The sequence below is a fragment of the Moschus berezovskii genome, chromosome X, assembly GCF_049115385.1.
Source record: "Moschus berezovskii isolate FMDL1 chromosome X, NW_MosBer_1.0, whole genome shotgun sequence".
Taxonomy (NCBI): domain Eukaryota; kingdom Metazoa; phylum Chordata; class Mammalia; order Artiodactyla; family Moschidae; genus Moschus; species Moschus berezovskii.
The window spans coordinates 29490960-29510787 of NC_142488.1; the positions used below are offsets into that span (position 1 = coordinate 29490960).

The 19828-nt window shown below is 37.1% G+C and overlaps 1 protein-coding gene across 6 annotated transcripts in view; it reads right to left on the reverse strand.

Annotated features, from left to right (window-relative positions):
- DMD (dystrophin) overlaps nt 1-19828 on the reverse strand; it is a 2246075-nt gene that overhangs the window by 543956 nt on the left and 1682291 nt on the right. For all 6 annotated transcript variants that reach the window (XM_055393453.2, XM_055393450.2, XM_055393451.2 and 3 more), the window contains one exon: nt 1518-1707. In XM_055393453.2, coding sequence (XP_055249428.2) covers nt 1518-1707 — 190 coding nt within the window. The remainder of the gene's footprint in view (nt 1-1517; nt 1708-19828) is intronic.

Genomic DNA, 19828 nt, shown 5'->3' on the forward strand with positions numbered 1-19828 from the left:
ATGTATAGGAGATGGGTATATTCTTGTTTTGTCTTCAACAAGACTTATCCATGAATTTAAAAAATATTTTATTAAATCCCTATTATAAAAGAGTCACTGGAACAATCTTTAAATTTGAAAGGAATCTGCTAAAAAAAAGAAATCCACTTAAAGTTTTACTCGTTATTTACCATACCTGATGGGAATATGTAAATCCACATATTTAAAACTCCAGGGTGGCTTTGTGGGCATTTACAAGGCTAGATAAACTTTTTTAATGAAATATAGCAGCAGCATAAGTCAAATATGTTAGCAGCATATTTTCTAACCATTTACCTAAGAGTGACCAAAAAAAACAAACCTTACACTGCATTTACATCCACAAGTCATAGGAGATACCTGTTTAGAACAATACCTGGCTTTATCTATGTAAACTACCTCCAAATGATCAAAGTGACTCAACACACATTGTGAAGGAGGGAGTGGAGTCTGAGGAGAATGAGAAGCAAGAATGAGTAATTCAAGAAGCTATAAATTGCCACTGTCATCTACTCTATATACAAAGGAGATCAGCTCTCGTATCAAAACAGAAGAAAAGAAGAACAAGGAGAGGGAGGAGAAGAAACTTTCCTTACTATGATTTGATTTTGGAATTATTTTTCAACCTGGAATACACTATCACTTCTTTTGCCATAATTTTAAAGTATTAAAAAACTGAAGTTAGTCCTAAAAATGGATCATATCATTCAAATACTCCAAAGTTTCTTTGTGGTACTAGTAAAGTTCTTATTTCAAGTCGGAAAACTCAACTCTACATAACAAAACTCCAATAAGTCAGGAAAACTCTATCATGTCCCCAAAGTATTTAAATATCAGGAGCTTTCCTGAACTATAGAATATGATTCACACCAAGATTTCAAGTAAATAAAACAACCTGAAACTTCTGTTTTTGCTGTTTATGCATATGAAATTTTATAGCAATGATTTTTGTTTCTAGGAAAAACAACTGTCTGAAAATTGTGTGATCATTAACTATGACAAAGTTAGCCATCTCGTTTTTATTTTCACAGATTATGTTAGGAGGAAAGCTACAAAAGGCCAGATTAACATTTCAAAATGTATTGGAAAGTAATGAAGGGAAACTGATTCAGTTAGCAACGCTAAATAAAACAGACAATTCATACAGATGCTTTTCCTGTAAAATATTAAATAAACACTCAAAAATGGCAACTTTTTCAAATTTAATAAACCAACCCCTAATTCTTTTTCTCTGAGCAAAGTTTCTTCTTATCAAAGCTCCAGCTTCATGCGCAAATTTTTCCTGGTCAAAATCACATACTATTTAGAAGACTGGGGTGTTAAATGAAATAAAAAATGATGTTTTGCTTCTCCCTCTTTCTTTTTCTAGTCCAAAAGCCTAAATACATAAGGCCACATAAAACCACTATTTTTGTCCACGGCATATCAACTACAAGGACAGATGCTGAGGATTCTTTGGCTGAATTCACAAGTTATAAAAGTAGAAACGCTTGTCTTACCTGCCATTGTTTCATCAGCTCTCTTACTCCCTTGGAGTCTTCCAGAAGCCTTTCCTTATGGGTGGCATCCTGCAGGACATTGGCAGTTGTTTCAGCTTCTGTAAGCCAGGCAAGAAACTTCTCCAAGTCCAGGGGAAACTGTTGCAGTAATCTATGAGTTTCTTCCAGAGCAGTTTCACGCTCACTCACTCTGCAAAGGAACAAATGTCCAGATGCAATTATCCTCAATTATCAGAATGGTGCAGCCAGTGAATCCCACAAAAAGAGCAAAATCAAAGGGACTAAATTGTAACACTGCAACAAATATGAGTGGCTGCTAAAATTCCACTTGAAAGCATCAACCACTAGAGTAGCATGGGCACGCGCGCACGTGTGTGAGTGTGTGTGTGTGTGTGTGTGTGTATTTGGACTTTTAGACTTTTGAAAGTTAAATTTCAAAAAAATCTTTGTTTTAAAAATCATCTTATTTTTGGCTGGTCAATTTTGAAATTTTCTTTTAATATGCGGCAAAAGTTGAAACTAACCTCTATAGATAAAACCCTAAAATCTACCATGCTTATCTTTACTGTCACCTGAGGCAGGAAACCATGATTAAATAGGCCAGGAGAAATGCAAACCTACAATGGAAAGTTGAACACTGGAGGAAGAAGGAGAAGGGGACTGTAGAGCAAAAGGGAACAAAAAGATTAAGAAGTAGAAAAACTACATATTTCATAGCAAACATTGTGCAAAATGTAATCCGCATAACATCAGCGTGTTCTAACTATTGTATTAGCTTCCTTTTGCATCACCTGATGGCCATACAACTAAGAATATTTTCCAAAAGAAAAATTTTACGGGTAATGGAAAAAGTGGAGCTTAAAATCCAGACACACTGGGTTCAAATCCCTGAGTCCTCCACTGAGTGTGATGTAAGTTATTTAACCTCTCTGATTTCTCATCTGCAATACATATTGTTGTATTGATGAGACTGAAAATGCAACGTGTGTGAAGCTGAGTGCCTCACACATTATAAGTCACATAGTTGCTCAAAAATGTGAATTCCCTATGCCTACATTCCATTCTCATTTCTTTAATCTTATAGAAGGAATGAATCAAATTCCCTAATGACACAAAAATCCACAAAAGAGCTATTCATATTTTCTGACAATATATATAATGCATGTATTGTGGATACACACACGGATGCCCTCAGCAAACATCTACATAATAATAACTTGGGAAGGTAAATTGCCTGAGGCAGTCAGTAACAGCCCCATCTAAAAAGATTCAGGTAAATTTTTTTTGCAATAAGGAAATTAGTACTCTATTTAAATGTCATATTTGCCTTCTATTACTACACAAACACTTTCTGGGATTCAACATAAGCTAAAAATGGATTTAAAAACAACTGAACACTTGAATATGATACACACTGCTTGTTAAGATGTGATTGTCAATAATTATGCAAAACTGCAATTTATTTCAGCAGCAACTTTATCATGGGATGTGCAAACCAGGCAATAAACAACTCCTGCCGAGCCAGCGGCAGCAAAGCCCCCGGAAGAGCTGTTTATTCATCATGGGTGAGGTTTTTGCTGAGCATACAGTCTTCCACAGTGTAGTTTTGGTGCTCATACTGGATAAAAATCTTCTGTCTGCATTAACTGGTGGAGGGGAGAATAGGTTTATGAGGGTGCAGCAACTGGAAAAAAGGAAGCATTGCACTAAGCTATTTATCAACTCCTAAATAAACTTGAATACAGAAACAACTGAAAGGTAGCCTGGTGCTCTGGTTGGGCAAATCAGTTAAACCTCGTGGAGTTCAAGGGCTAGCCTGAACTGCTGGTTCCTTGCTTATTTAGTTTCCAGACAAACTATCAATGCAGGGAGAAAGAGCAAAGTAACTTTTATTATTTATTTATTTGTTTATTATGATTTAAAAATTCAGAACCGTTGTGACAACACTGAGAAACATAATGTTATAATCTGGTGTGAAACATACAACATACAGGTTGAAGCCTGTGTAATTGCTAACGTTTGACCATTTCTGACTAACAAATGGGGCAATTTCAGCCAGTGCTAGCTAATATTTTAGGTTGACTTGTACACTAGAAATCACTAAGATTTACTCTACCTCCAGCTCCAAATTTGGCATAGAAATAAGCTGTCACATTTCAGGAGACAAATGCAGGGTTAGACACTGATGTATTTTCTAACATACTCCAAAGTCACACAAAATAAAAGGGGCAGTGTGAAACTCCCTCATGGCAGAGAATTAGATACTGCGCATTTTATTATCAGCTTCATCATCATGATGAGCTGTACTTGATGCATCCCAGCTTCTCTAACCTTAAAGAGAAACACCACTTACCCTTGGCTTCCAGAGAAAGTAACTAGTAAATAACTTTCCAAGAGTTATTTGGAAAATGTGATGCACATAAATCAGATGAAAGTGTTCTACCGAGACAATGAGATTTCCAGCCCAATCCTACCACCAAGTTCGCTGCTTTGTAAATTAGGCCCTTAGGGAAGAGCAGTAACTCTTTCAGGACAGTAAGGTACCGTTTTCCTAAACGACACCCTTGTGGCCTGAAATATTGACAACATCGGGTTGAATATTTTCCAATTTGGAAATATGTTAGACAAAATTCAGTGGCAGCAATGGCAGAAAATCTCTTCAATCAGAGGTGAGACTGTTACCTCTGGCTTGTGTGGGAGATTTAAGGCTGCATCCTTTTTCCTGAGATCTATCTTTGTACACTGAATTCTTAAATTTTAATTGTGCTAAGTCTAGACTAGATGAGTCAAAGGTATTTGTATGCCATATTTGTGCATTCAAAATAGTTCTGAATATATACCATACTTTAAAATTTTCCATAATTGTATGCCTTTAAATGACTTCTACGATAAATAGAAAATGTACCAATGAGAATCATAAAGCAATAAAAAAATTTCCTTGAACAAAACTAAAGACCTTGAAATAGATTATTTTTTAATGATAATATCCAGGTTATCAAATTATGGGCCCTGGAGAAAATTTGGCTTGAACTTTAAAAGTAACAATGACCAGATTATCATAAAATAGTAATAATGTTTTACAAATATAATTTACTGCATCAGTTAAGTACTTTTTTACATAACAAAGTTTAGTTATCAGCAAGTCCAGGTATAGAATGCACAAAAAAAGCTGAGAATTTGATGGCATATGGAATGGGATGCTGACTTCAAAAGGTTTTATTTCTGTTCATAAGGGCACCGTACACCATTCTCCATAGGTAAATACAGGCAGTGTGGTACAGTGGTTCTCAAAGTATGTTCCATAGCCCAGCAGTATCAGTGCTGAGAACTTAGAAATGCCAGTTGTCAAGCCACACCCTAGACCTGGTGAACCAGAAATTCTGTGTGGAGTCCAGTGAGCTGTATTTTAATAAGTCTTCCAGGCGATTCTGATATATGCTCAAGTTTGAGCATCACTGATGCTGGAGAGACCAAGCTTTGAGAACTACTGGTGTAGTGGATGCTGTGCTGGGATGTCCAGACCTCTCTTTCAGAACTGAAGTACGTTTTGCTTGCTTAACTCACTGAAGCTATGAGCCATGCCATGCAGGGTCACCTGAGACAGACAGGTCATAGTGGAGAGTTCTGACAAAATGTGGTCTAGGGGAGGAGAGAATGGAAGACCATTCCAGTAATTTTGCTGCGAGAACCCCATGAACAGTATGGAAAGACTGAAGGCAAAAGGAGAAGAGGGAAGCAGAGAATGAGATGGTTGTATAGCATCACTGATTCAATGGACATGAACTTGTGAAAACAGCCGGGAGACAGTGAGGGACAGGGAGGCCTGGCCTGCTGCAGTCCATGGGGTGGGTCACAAAGAGTCAGACATGACTGAGTGACTAAGCAGCAACGTGTTTTGCTATAACTCCTGGGAAAGCTGCTGGATGCAGGCAGGTTGCCTCCAATGACTGGTTAATATGTGGACTTTTTATAAAAGTCTAGCCCCTGCTCCAGCTTTGGACAATTCTGGAGGGGAGGGAAGGGGAGGAGGATCAGTCAATATTGAGGTTACAAATGAATTGAAGCCCAGCTTCTCCTTCTGCCCTATCCTGCTTCTTTCCCTTTCTTCTCTCACAGGTATTCATCCTGAGAGCACTCTACAAAAAAAAGAAAGAAAGAAATTCCTACACATTAATCACTTTCTCAGAATCTGACTTCTGGGGAACTTGACCTGTTGAATTGTCATATTAAATAAAACTTTGAAAAATATACTTGTTAAAAAATGTATGTGGAGAAATATACAACCACTTGCACAGATTGTGGTCACGAAAGGAGACAGGATGGAGGATTCTCATACTCAGCAATTGAGCCTGAAGAGCTACTATACCTTTGGGTGCCCTTTAAGGAGATCTGTAGATGAGGCATTATCACCAGTTAGAAGCAAGAATCTACTGAAAGGACAACATGTTGGAGCTATAAAGTTTAGTACAACCCCCCACCTACACAAGTCTGCATAAAGGGGAAAAATCACAGAAGGCATGTCTTCAGCATCTCCACTTTCTTTTCAAGAACTGATTATCAATGAGGCAATCAGAGTATACCTTGATCCTTCACACACATACACTTACACCCACACCCACACCATGGTATCTCTGAATAAATCTCTAAGACTCCAGATTTTTTTTCTTAGTTGAAAATCACTAATTTGTTATGGGTCAACCTAATACATAAAAAGCAAAAGAAAAAAGGGAAGCCTATGACTTTCCAAGGTAAGGCTGAAGAGCTTAATTAATATATGGACAATATTCCATGATTAGACACATTCAGGGATGATAGTTCATCACTGCACTGTATTAAATGATTATACACACACACAAATACATATACACACACATTATATATAACCAAACAGAAACAAACACATTGAATATTTTTTGGAGAAAAAAAGGCTCAATCTGATATTTTTCCCAGATGTTTCTGAAAGTGTGACCAACTGGGGAAATTCACACCACTTGGTCTTCTGTTAAGTAACATTTTCATCTGTGTCCTGGTATTATCAGGAGGAGGAAATGGCAACCCACTCCAGTGTTCTTGTCTGGAGAATCCCAGGGACAGGGGAGCCTGGTGGGCTGCTGTCTATGGGGTCGCACAGAGTTGGACACGACTGAAGTAACTTAGCAGCAGCAGCAACCAAATAAAACACTTTCAATCTTTCCTTCCTGGTTTATTTGCACTTTAACAACTATCATTTCCTATGATAGTTTTAGGGAAAGTATTACAGGATGATGTGGTTTTTTTGTTTGTTTGTTTGTTTGTTAGATATAGATCAGAGAAAATGAGTACCTTAGCAGCAAGCACTTGGACTTTAGGCCAAACACTACTCATAGAACCAGAGTTAACCTGAAGTTCAAATTCTCTGTGATCATAACAGATTCTACTGGTTTGCTAGCCAACGAATTAATTCTCCTTTTGTTTAAAAAATAAGTCTGTATTGTATTTTCACGAGGCAGCTAGAATTTTATTACCTATGGCTATACAGTAGTTTGTAGAAAGGATTCCTTTTAATCTCCAGCAATTCTATTGGCAATGTGCACTAATGAAAAGCATGAATCTAAGCAAAATCCTTCAAGAATACTTGGGCCAGGATCCTATTAGTTCCATTTCTAGCAATAATTCTAAGACTATGACTTTATGTGTCTTTGGAAAATATCTACTTAGATAGATGACCCAGAAGGGTTCTGGCAACCGAGAGAATGTTTCTCTTTTCTCCACTGTTACTGAACTCTAAAGTGAGAAAAATATTCCGTTCCTTTAATGTAACTATTGACACTGAGTATGAGATGAAGGCTCTAAGCTAGCACAGAAAATAAATTTAAAATCTGATATCTACAGAACTCTTCAAAAATTTTAAAAGTATGTTCAGATTTATTCTCTCACCATTTCATAAGTTAACCTCCCCCTTTTTTTTTTCTACCTACAGTATGTTTGTTTTCTTCATATGCTTCCATTTGGATGTTTCGTTCTTTCCCACTGACTTCAACTTCCATACAGGTTATCTTTAAACCTGAATCTCATGCCTACCAACAACTCGTGCATTAGGTGATGCATGCACCTCATCTACATGCATTATGTGCCAGGATTCATGCATGGTGTTGGTGACACTAAAGTTAGTGAGACATGGACGTGCACTTTGACATTTAACACAATCAAGTCTGGTGGAGGAGACCGCTATTTAGACATTTACCTATAGTTACAATATGATTCATGACATGAGTTTGGGACATGAGTTTGAGCAAGCTCTGGGAGTTGGTGATGGATAGGGAAGCCTGGCGCGCTGCAGTCCATGGGGTCACAAAGAGTCGGACATGACTGAGTGACTGAACTGAACTGACAATATGATTCAGGTTGTAGTTCATCTGGATTCCCTAACAGTAGCTTGAATATAATATGCATCACACCGTATTCATGAACTTCTATGTCAATTTCCTTAACAAGTGATAAATCTATCTTTTTTCAACACTTTTTTTTCCCCTTTTCTTATGAAAGGAAGTGGGGATCATCACTGGGCTTTATCTCAAAATACAGCAATGGATGCTCAACAAAAGTCTGCCTAATTGAATTGATTTTCATAACAATCAGAAACCTTTTAGATATATCTCATAGGTCATTGCTAGTTTCATTTTGCTGTTAGGAAGACTGATTCTGAGAGAACCACAATGACTTTCCCAAAGTTGAACCCAAGGAAGTGGTGGAATTAGGATTATAGTTCAAGTATTGAATTCTGAAAAAGACAGTTTTCTAATTTGAAAATGGATATTAGTGTCCACTCCTCTCTGATATATTCACTGAAGTCATAAAAGAAAGGAAGTGCTGGAAAGTTTATGCCACTGAATCCTGGCCTTCGTTTTGGAGCAAAAATTCATCTCTTTGTTATTTTACCATAGAGCCATCACTGCAATACACAGAAACCTACTGAGAGGGAACCCACACATGTAAAGATATTCTATCACTCCAACTGCAGTAGGAAGATCTAGCTGGTCTCTGTTTCAAAACAAACAAACAAAAAAATCCATTTTCAATGCAAATTTGCTGGTTTGCCATTCACCGACATATGCATCAAAGAGGTCTTTATCCCCTCTCTCCTGAGGTCTGGTACTAAATTACTCAAACTCTTCAGAGTTAATTGGAAACTATGACCAAAATGTTCCCAAAGTATTGCTGATTACTTCTCAGAAAACTCATTCCCATCTTTTCGTCGCCCCAGACAACACAGGATGACTTTTTATGTGCAGAAGCAACATACTTGCATGGAAAAAAGATTAGTTCTCTAAAGATAAACCACAGATTTGAAGCCAGCTATTTTCTTAAAAAATACAGACATTTTAGTGAAAAAAAAAATCACCTGGACTTTATCTTTGGATGGAAAGAGAATATAGGTATTGGCAAGCATGTAAAAAATTTTAAAATACACATTCCAACTCTTATTTTTTCACTCTATGGGCATTTTAAAAATTGAGATTTGCATAATATATCGTTAGGGAAACAAGCATAATTACATACTTTTTCCAAAAGTAATGGGATATTTCTTAAAAGAAATTAGGAGACAGCAGTAAAAATGTACTTTGTACTGTTCTTTGCATTACTCACTTCATTTGACTTGTGTTTCAGACATTTATCACTGAGAAAATTTGATAAAAATATACAAAATATTATGAGCAAGTATTATTCAAGATACATACATATATATACATATATATTTCCTACCTTGGAATATTAACAAAGAGATTAACATTCTTTAGTCTAAGATCTGTATTTTATATATATATTTTTACTGATACAATACCTTAAGGTACTATTTTGAAGAAGTTTAATTATAGCACTGTAAAAGACATTTAGAAAAAATGTACATTGATACTGCCATCCAGAAGAATATAAACTTAGATTAGGGTTGGGTTTATAACCGGATACAATTTCTACTCTTAATAAACTCTCTCTGATTTGTATAATGTGAATCTTTAAGTCTATTTTGGTCACATGTAGTATTAATCTCTTTAAAAGATGTATTTTCCTGTTTTGATAAGCTAGACTGAGGAGCTTTCTTCTCTTCTAAAAGGATATATGAAAGCTAGGATAGAAACCAGTTTAAAAGATCATCTCTTGGAAGTCTCATTAGACTGCAGTCAAACAAATATACATTCACATCCTCAATATCTTAGAGAAAAAGAGAACAGTAGATGTTGTTATATAACATTCAGAAGACAGCAGGGCAAGTTGGTTCAGTTTTCTATCATCAAAAGGCAAACATACAGCAGATTCCCTTTAAAAGGAAAGAAGGGGTTAAAAACATATCAGCTGATTATGTGAACTTACAGTAGAGGTCTCTCAATGGAATTCAGAAATATGAATGATTTTCATAATTCCTGATATGAACTTCAAGTTATAGTCTCTAAATATTTGTGACTTTTATTACCTAGTTCCTCACTCAGCACTCTCTTGTGGTTAATAATGCACTTTTGAGAGTCCTTTAAATTCAACATGTATTGCCATAGTATTTTGCACTAAAACAATGCTCTTTAGTTTTCAAGTTTTTCCACATATATCTTCTTCTTTGATATGTTAAACAACTTGATGAGGTTAATGGGGCAGGTTGTTATTATCAGCAACATTTTATAGATGAGAAATGATTTTCTGAGAGGCTGGGCAAGTTACCAGAGTAAGTGACAAAACGTGAAACATCTAGTCTGCTCTGACTTTACATCTCAAGGTACATTTGCCAGTCTCCCTGTGAGGTAAATACAAAGGATATTCAGTTCAGTTCAGTCGCTCAGTCATGTCCGACTCTTTGTGACCCCATGGACTGCAGCATGCCAGGCTTCCCTGTCCATCACCAACTCCTAGAGTTTACTCAAACTCATGTCCATCGATTTGGTGATGCCATCCAACTATCTCATCCTCTGCTGTCCCCTTCTTTTCCCACCTTCAATCTTTCCCAGCACCAGGGTCTTTTCCAAGGAGTCAGTTCTTCGCATCAGGTGGCCAAAGTATTAGAGTTTCAGCTTCAGCGTCAGTCCTTCCATAGTCCTATTTTCAAAAGCTCCTTGCTTTCTGTGATTATTATAAGAATTTGGATTATGGTGTACATTTGTGTGAAGACAAAAAAAGATTATTCCTTTGCTTATCATCTTCAGTTGCCATCTAAGAAAACTATTAAAATGAATATTGCACATTGGATTTGAAGTAGGTTGGAGGATTCTAACATTTTAAAAGAGGGGATTGTGGGCAGTAATAAAATATTTATATTCTTATGAAATAAAAGAAAATTATAATACATACAGTTGTGACCTTCTCATAACGGCAACTTAGTAAATGTTTGCTAATTATACAGAAATTATCCATAAATCTGTATCTTTGAGAAATGTTTTATACTAGAAATATCTAACAAGAACACCAAACACTTCACACGTTCTTTCCTAGAAATTTTATGGTAAAATAAATATATTTTAATAAGACCAGTTGAGAAATGAATTAATCTCTCAAAGTGACTCTGTCTTGGTAGATTCTAAAAGAATTGTCCTTGCTCTTTTCATTTTGAATCCTTTTAATGACTCAGATATGATTTACAAGACTTGTAGGATTACAAATAACTTGAGCTAATTAAAATGGATGATCAAAATAAAGATTTAAAGTTTCCTGCTTTCTCACTATTAATTATTATGGGGAGAAGCTACATTTAAAAGAACTAGATAATTTAGAATATATTGATAATTGATAATTTAGAATATACTGATCAATTCAAATTTATGAAGAATAGTAAAACATTAATGATTTATTTTTTCAATTAAAACTATAACAGTAAAGGAATCACTCTGAGAGCTGCACATGCTTTTAAGAATCCTCTTATTTATGAATATATCGCTTACAAAATGCCTCCATATCTTTATCCTCATCATCCATCAACATCAACATTTTGTAAATCCCTGGACACAAGGCTTTGCCCCACAGTTCCCAGTATTTAATAGACACTCAATAAACCAAATTAAAGTCAATGAGCCTACTATGAACCAGGCATAGCTTCTAAAAGTGAGAATGTCCCAATTTCTTGGGGTTTTTTTTGATATTTTATTTTTAATTTATTTATTTTAATTGGAGGCTAATTACTTTACATTATTATATTGGTTTTGCCATACATTGACATGAATCTGCCCCGGGTGTACATGTGTTCCCCAATAGTAATTATTTCTTGATGTGAATTTATTGAATAATAGTTTATATTTGCATAGAATTTTAAAGTTTATACATTACTTTCACCTATACTATTTCAATTGAACCTCAGAACTTGTGGATATCTCTTGTTATAGTAGAATTGATTGTATAATAGACTATCACTCAGTTAAAACTAATATGTTTAAAAATAAGAATAAGCAATCCTGTGACCAAAATTATGTTTCCCTTTGTAGAAGCACGGATTTTAAATCTTTGGAGCATATATCTTTCATCAATTTTTTAATTAGCAGTGAAAGTGAAATGGTAGGCTATTTCACTGGGCAACATGTCACATTTGATTGTCAATGACTGAATTTCTGCTACTCTTACATGAAAACAATTTATTTTTTGAAAAAAAAATATACTCCTGCAAGGAATGTTAATCCAATATATTTTTAAGTGCATTGCAAAAACAGAGGGCAAAGCAAACAATAACTTCTGTCAAAATGAATCCATTGCTTTGGCAAATTTTCTGATAGCCTATAAGTGTGAGCCTGGTCTAGAGATAACATGTACTGAAAGGGACAAAAAAGTCATCTTGTCCAAGCATCCATTTGGCTCTGTCAGCCAACATACTCCTCCCTTCCCTGTTTTGCATCATTCATAGATTTGAATGGAAGCCCTCTCTGTAGCTCCATTCAGGTTCTAACAAAAACATCCAGCATGGGAATTCCCTGCCTGCCCAGTGCTTAGGATTCCATGCTTTCACTGCTTTGGGCCTGAGTTCAACCCCTGGTTGAGAAACTAAGATCCTGCAAACTGTGTGGTGTGGCCAACTAATTAATTACTCAATCAAAGGAAGTGTTCATCTACTTTTAAAAAAACATTCAGTTTGTCAGGGATGAGAGTAGAACACTATAGCACAGCACCAGAGATCTTCCCTTGCCGCTTAACACTAATCTTTTTTTTTTCCTTTTCTTTAAAATCTTAATTCCAGACCAGGGATCGAACCTGGGCCCCCAGAAGTGAAAGTGCCAAGTCCTAACCATTGGACCACCAGAGAACTCCTGGTACTGACCCATTAATGTACATTCTTTGTATAAAAGCATGAAATGGTTGCTAAACCATCCAATTTGCCTTGCATCTAATCAGTATTTCTCCAACTTAGTCATAGGAATATAATGAGAGAATCTTTCAAATGCCTGATGAAATTCAAATAGATGGCTGCATTTTGCTTACCCATTGAAGAAAATTCTTCAATGAAAATTTTTTTTTGCTTCAAACATATAGGTAATATAGATTTTTTTCCCCCAAAACTGATTGTGTGTGTATTTGTTTTACTAAATTACCTGATTAGTCTCTTTAAGAAATGGGTTCATATTTCTCTCACAGCCTCCATCTAAGAAGCATTCATCATGGTAGCTACAGTAATATCCCCTGTGATTTTAACAAAGAATTCAACCGCATTTGTCAACATCTACTTAGAAGGTAACTAACATAGCTCTGAGAGGAATGTCATCATCACCCTTTTGTAGAGACCAGGGCATTTACTAAAGATGGTGGAAATAGATTTTAACTGCAATGATAGTCACAAAATATTTAAAGACTTTTCTAGACAATCAAGCAGATCTTAAATGTTTGCTGATTTCATTAGTCATATAAAATTGCAACTGGATCATCAAGAAAGAGGTTAGGTTCTCAGAGAATATTGTTATTTCATTAATCAATAGATCAGTTCTCATCATGAAAAAATATTTAACAAAATTTTACAGACAACACAACAGAGGCTTTCTGGAAACTGAGGGACAGTTTTGATTAACAGAGTGCTTGAAGAGTGCTACTGGCATTCCATGGGGAGGGGCTACAGATGGTAGACTCCATGAACAAAACACTGTCCCACGTCCCACAGTACTTTTCTATTTCCTTTCGGCTTCACCCCACAGCATATACGATCTTAGTTCTACCACCAGAGATCAAATCCACACCCCCTGCATTGGAAGTGCAGAGCCTTAATCACTGGACCACCAGGGAAGCTCCCCTACAATACTTCTGAATGTCTGACTAGACACTCATGTAGGGTAAGACCCTGCTTTTAAACACCTGGACCTAAAACTTAACTCAATTTTACATACATATATAAAGTACTTTTGTCAAGATTGTAGTAGACATTGGAATTTTCAGAAAAGGAACTGAAGTGAAAGTGAAAGTCACTCAGTCATGTCCAACTCTTTGTGACCCTATGGACTATACAATCCATGGTATTCTCCAGGCCAGAATACTGGAGTGGGTAGCCATTCCCTTCTCCAGGGTATCTTCCCAACCCAGGAATCAAACTGAGGTTGCCTGCATTGCAGGCAAATTCTTTACCAGCTGAGCTACTAGGGAAGCCCAACTGCCATGAAAACCCAAGGAAAATTTTACCTAGTGCTGTTATGGACTTTGTTAAAAGTTGTTTAGCATTTTGGAAAATTACACTATGGATGGTCAATGCCACTCACAGTATTTGAGTCCATATACAACACACTAGTGTCACTCCATAATGGTTGATATTTCATTCACAGTGTAGTCAACTAAAACCTTCACTTGTGTTCTAGTGTGATCCTGACTGAATTGCTCCATACTGAAATACATATTATTTTATTATAAATGACTCATATTTCTCTTAAAAGTTAAAGTCAAAATATCATTTTTAAAGTGTCTATAGGTAGGATATATTATCTATAAATTTTAATGACTTTAAATGACTATAAAGAAGGTGTTACAAAGTATTTGTTATAAGAAAGAAAGGGGTTGGCATTGGATCTGAGGAGGCTGAAAACCATGGATACAGAGCTACAGGGAACTTTCAAGATGAGGATATTATGCTGAAAATAAATAGAATTTTTAAGGGACAGAATGAGAATATTTGCCCTCTGTGCATCCAATCCCTGATCCTAACAGCTCCACAGAGAACAGAATTGTATTTTTAAAATTGCTTGCTTTTACAGGCAGCTGTGACTACCAGTGAAGCAGAGGTCTACTTCATATACATACCTGAATTAAAAACAGCCAGGCCTTCAGTTAGTTCAGAGCCCAGGTTCTTGATTACATTTGACACAATAATCATCATCATATCTTAAGACTCAAATCAGCCTGACAGTGCTCAACTCAGGGCTGCTTCTCCCAATTAGCTGAAAATTGCAGCCCAGCTCATCTTCTAGGGGAGAAGTTTACATTTACAATTTTGCTGTGTTGAAAAAGCAATGAACATGACGGAAAGAACAATCAACTTTCTAACTTGTACAATAATTATTTTAAGTTCACTAACTCTGGAAAACCTGTTTTCATAGGAATGAAAAAGTACAGACATTTTGTTATTATTTTTTTAAAAAGCTACACAAAATTTAACAGAGTCACAGTTTGGACTACAAATAGGGGCATAAACACACACTGTGAATATTTTAAAAAATTACGTCTCCCCCCAAATTATTTTCCAAATGAGCTTTCAAAATGGACTATCTTTTATGTAAAATATATATTAAAATAATTTGCAATTAGTAGATAGGTACCTATCATTTGCCAACATCCTCTGGATCATAGAAAAAGCAAGAGAGTTAAAGAAAAAGAACTATTTCTGCTTTATTGACTATGCCAAAGCCTCTGACTGTGTGGATCACAATAAACTGTGGAACATTCTGAAAGAGATGGGAATACCAGACCACCTGACCTGCCTCTTGAGAAACCTGTATGCAGGTCAGGAAGCAACAGTCAGAACTGGACATGGAACAACAGACTGGTTCCAAATAGGAAAAGGAGTACGTCAAGGTTGTATATTGTCACCCTGCTTATTTAACTTCTATGCAGAGTACATCATGAGGAACGCTGGGCTGGAAGAAGCACAAGCTGGAATCAAGATTGCCAGGAGAAATATCAATAACCTCAGATATGCAGATGACACCACCCTTATGGCAGAAAGTGAAGAGGAACTCAAAAGCCTCTTGATGAAAGTGAAAGAGGAGAGTGAAAAGGTTGGCTTGAAGCTCAACACTCAGAAAACTAAGATCATGGCATCTGGTCGCATCACTTCATGGGAAATAGATGGGGAAACAGTGGAAACAGTGTCAGACTTTATTTTTAGGGGCTCCAAAATCACTGCAGATGCTGATTGCAGCCATGAAATTAAAAGATGCTTACTCCTTGGAAGGAAAGTTATGACCAACCTAGATAGCATATTCAAAAGCAGAGACATTACTTTGCCAACCAAGGTCCATCTAATCAAGGTTTTTCCCGTGGTCATGTATGGATGTGAGAGTTGGACTGTGAAGAAAAGCTGATCGCCGAAGAATTGATGCTTTTGAACTGTGGTGTTGGAGAAGACTCTTGAGAGTCCCTTGGACTGCAAGGAGATCCAACCAGTCCATTCTAAAGGAGATCAATCCTGGGTGTTCATTGGAAGGACTGATGCTAAAGCTGAAACTCCATTACTTTGGCCACCTCATGAGAAGAGTTGACTCACTGGAAAAGACCCTGATGCTGGGAGGGATTGGGGGCAGGAGGAGAAGGGGACGACAGAGGATGAGATGGCTGGATGGCATCACTGACTTGATGCATATGAGTTTGGGTGAACTCCAGGATTTGGTGATGGACAGGGAGGCCTGGCGTGCTGTGATTCATGGAGTCGCAAAGAGTTGGACAAGACTGAGCGACTGAACTGAACTGAACTGAATGAAGCTCATTACATGTATTGTGCACATTATTTCTATTATTATTACATCATCTTCACCTCAGATCATCAGGCCTTAGATCCTGGAGGTTGGGGACCCCTGAATTAGTGAACCCAAGATCATACAAATGATACTTCAGTGTAAACATAAGGAAAAGAAAAAAAAAGTCTTTCTTCTTTTTCTTAAAATGCAAGAATTTCTGCATCAGAACTGTCACAATGTTGGGGTTCTGAACCTGGGAAAGTAATAGTCTCTCTGCATCTCAGTATCCTTTCCTGAGTTATAAATATTTTGATAATGAAATTGGCAACACAGACTCAATGAACTCAAATGCGTGAAATGTTATATTCATTTAGAATGTGGACTAGCAATTGGAAAAGATGTCTGTCTCCTTGCTTGTTATTTGACAAGAGAGTGCAGAACTCAGCCTGAGCAAGCCACCCTGCCCTTCTGATTAAGGGCTTGTGGTCAAGGTGTCCTGAGCCACTGGCGTTCCAAGAGGTCTATCAAATCCTGCCAGAACTGCGCTTCTCCAGGTACTCGACTGAACAGCCCTGACCTCTCCTCAGAGCAGATTGGGTCTCTCCATCAGGAATGGTTGCCAAGTGAGAAGTATATAGAGGCTGATTCACACACACCAAGTGCTTGGCTGAGCTTCTAGAAGTGTCTATCTGCCAGGACACATTTTTCTGTCACCAGCGGCAACCTTACAATTAGGCTAAATGCAATCATTAGCAGGTTGCAGATTATGTTTTGTGTGTGGGGAAAAAACCTCTAAGAGTTAGTCCCATGTCATTAACATGTTGATGAGGACAGAGTATCAAGGAGGGGTAATGGAATTTGTTTCACAGGGAAAAAATACATATTGGCAGATCCCAGCAATTAGACTCTGTTGCTTATCGCTATTTGCTAAAATAGAGAGACTTCTTTTACTAAAGGGATCCAAGATTACTTGTGTGATTTCTGAATGATTTACCTTCTATTCTCACTGTGGAACGTTTCAGGAAAACAAAGATTCAGTATGACTCAAATATGCTGGGCCAGAGAATCGATCTTTCTCTTTCCCTGTCATCACTGTCACTGTTTTCATAGTTGTTTTCTTTCTTCTTTTCCTCCTCTTCTTTCATTTTCTCTCTCTCTGATTCCTCTCCCTTATCTATCTAACCACCTATCTATATCTATGTCATCTATCTAACCATCCATCCACCCATGACAATGTTCCTAAACTTCTAATAGAATATGAAGTGAAAATAATAGATCCAAGGAATAATAGAAAATATGCATGTGTAGAGTCCAAAGGTAGAATAACACATCTTCCCGTGATTGGTATGCAAATTTAGAAATTTATACCCTACTGAAAAGTTGCGCTAATAGCACTTGAGAGTACTACTTAGGTAACCTACAGTGAAATGCTCTCCATGCAGCAGCCTGGGCTACATGCTATGTGTTCTGTCTTATAAATGCTTATTGAGTACTGAGTATTGTCCCAGTTACTATAGTGTCCTGAAAGATTCTCCTAGAGAAATTGGTTTCACAAAATTCTAGAATGTATGCATGCTATACAGACTATCCTTTTCCTCATGCATTCCCAAACACACATTGTGTATTCATAATTCATACAGTATAATGAAAGTCTGATTAGTTCTATGGAAGTTTGTTTACTTTGACTTAACATGATAATGCCTAAACTTTTCCTTTCAGCCATATAACCTTTCTTGAGTTAACTAGTTCTGGCAGAGACTCACTTAGGGGGAAAAAAGAGAGAAGAAAAGCACGGGAGGGTGATGAGCAGGATGCTAAAGTCAAAGTCATGTGTCTACCTGATGCTTGAAATTATCACACCAAGGCATTACCCAGCCTGTTCTTGAATACTTCTACAACCTTAAGAGGCAGCCTGTTTCTTTCACCTTTGGACAGTTTGATCACAGAATTCCTCTCTCTACTAAATTGAAATATAAGTTCTCAGACTACATTACATGCCTGAATTGATTCAGCCTAACAGCTCCCTAATTTTCCTTTCCTATTGCTCTATTGCAGTGTGTGTGTGAGAGAGAGAGAAGAAAAGATGACTGTCACTAAAACCCATCTTATCTCCCAATTCTGAATGTTCTTGGTTGACACAGTGAAGTGGTTCTCAAACTTTAATATGCATAGAAATGATCTGGAGCCTGGACAGCTTGTTAAAAGTTTTCTGGGCCACATCCCCAGAGATTCTGAATTAGTAGGCTGGGGCAGGACCCACATATTTGCATTTCTAGCAAGCTCATAGATGATGCTAATGCTGCTAGTCCAGGGACCCACTTTCGGTCAATGCTTGGGTAGTATATACACTGATGCTCTGCCAAGACCCATGCCCTTTTCGGTGGGATCACTGGCTGCTAACAGCTCACAGCTGCCACTCTCACTGGAAATTGCCCTCAACTGTAGGTTTTATCCAAAGTTGCCCTCTCCCACAGAGTGATCCAGAACCAGTAACTGGCTGGTATTGGAATACAAAGGCCCAGCTCCCTTGCCTCAATTCAGCACATCTCTGAAGGGAGCTACAAATTCCAGACCTCCCCTTAGACTCTCCCCAGGCCTCAGATTCACTGCAGGGTAGCTTCTCTTTCTGCCCCGTGTAACCGCTGTCACATACTTATACATGGAAACACTCTCCACAAACCTTTGCACACAACTCTTCATCTCAGGGAATCTTCTTCTCCCTGTTTCCAGTCTTAAGTCAGCTGGATTTTGTCTTTTATGTTACTTTTCTCTTGAACCAAATGTTGTGCCTTCTATTTACATTTCACCTTTCAATATTCAGCCTTCCATCCCAATTTGCTGAAATCTTTTTGGCTCCTGATACTTGTCTACTGTGTTTGCCATTTCTCTCTGCTTTGTGTCATTGGCAAATTTGATAAGAATGCTATCTACATCTTCATCCAAGTCACTGATGGAAATATTGAAGAGTACAGAGCTGAGATTAGATTACTGTGAAAAGCTGCCAGAACCTACTTCCAAGTTGATGTGTATCCATTAAAAAGCAATGAAGGGAGCATAGGCCTCAGAGACACAGATTTTGGTTTGGAACACCAGTTCTGTCTAAGTAGAGGTCAGCAGCTATACTCACAGCTAAAAAGAACAATGCCATTTTAGCATGTCTGTCTTAATAGGCAACTTAGGTATGATTCACATATTAAACATTAATTAGTCATGTCTTGCTACCAAAAAACATGAAAATCATAAATAATTATCATGACTTCATGATGATTATTCACTTAATTTGTCTCAGGATGCAAGTTGTGTTTGACCATTTTTGTTGAGTGTTTGATTTAAATATTTTTTAAAAGAAGTTGTGGTAAAATTGATGTTTAATAGCTAATTCAATTTCACTAGGTAGATTTAAAATACTTGCAATATAAAAGAGAAATACAACTCCTCAGGAAT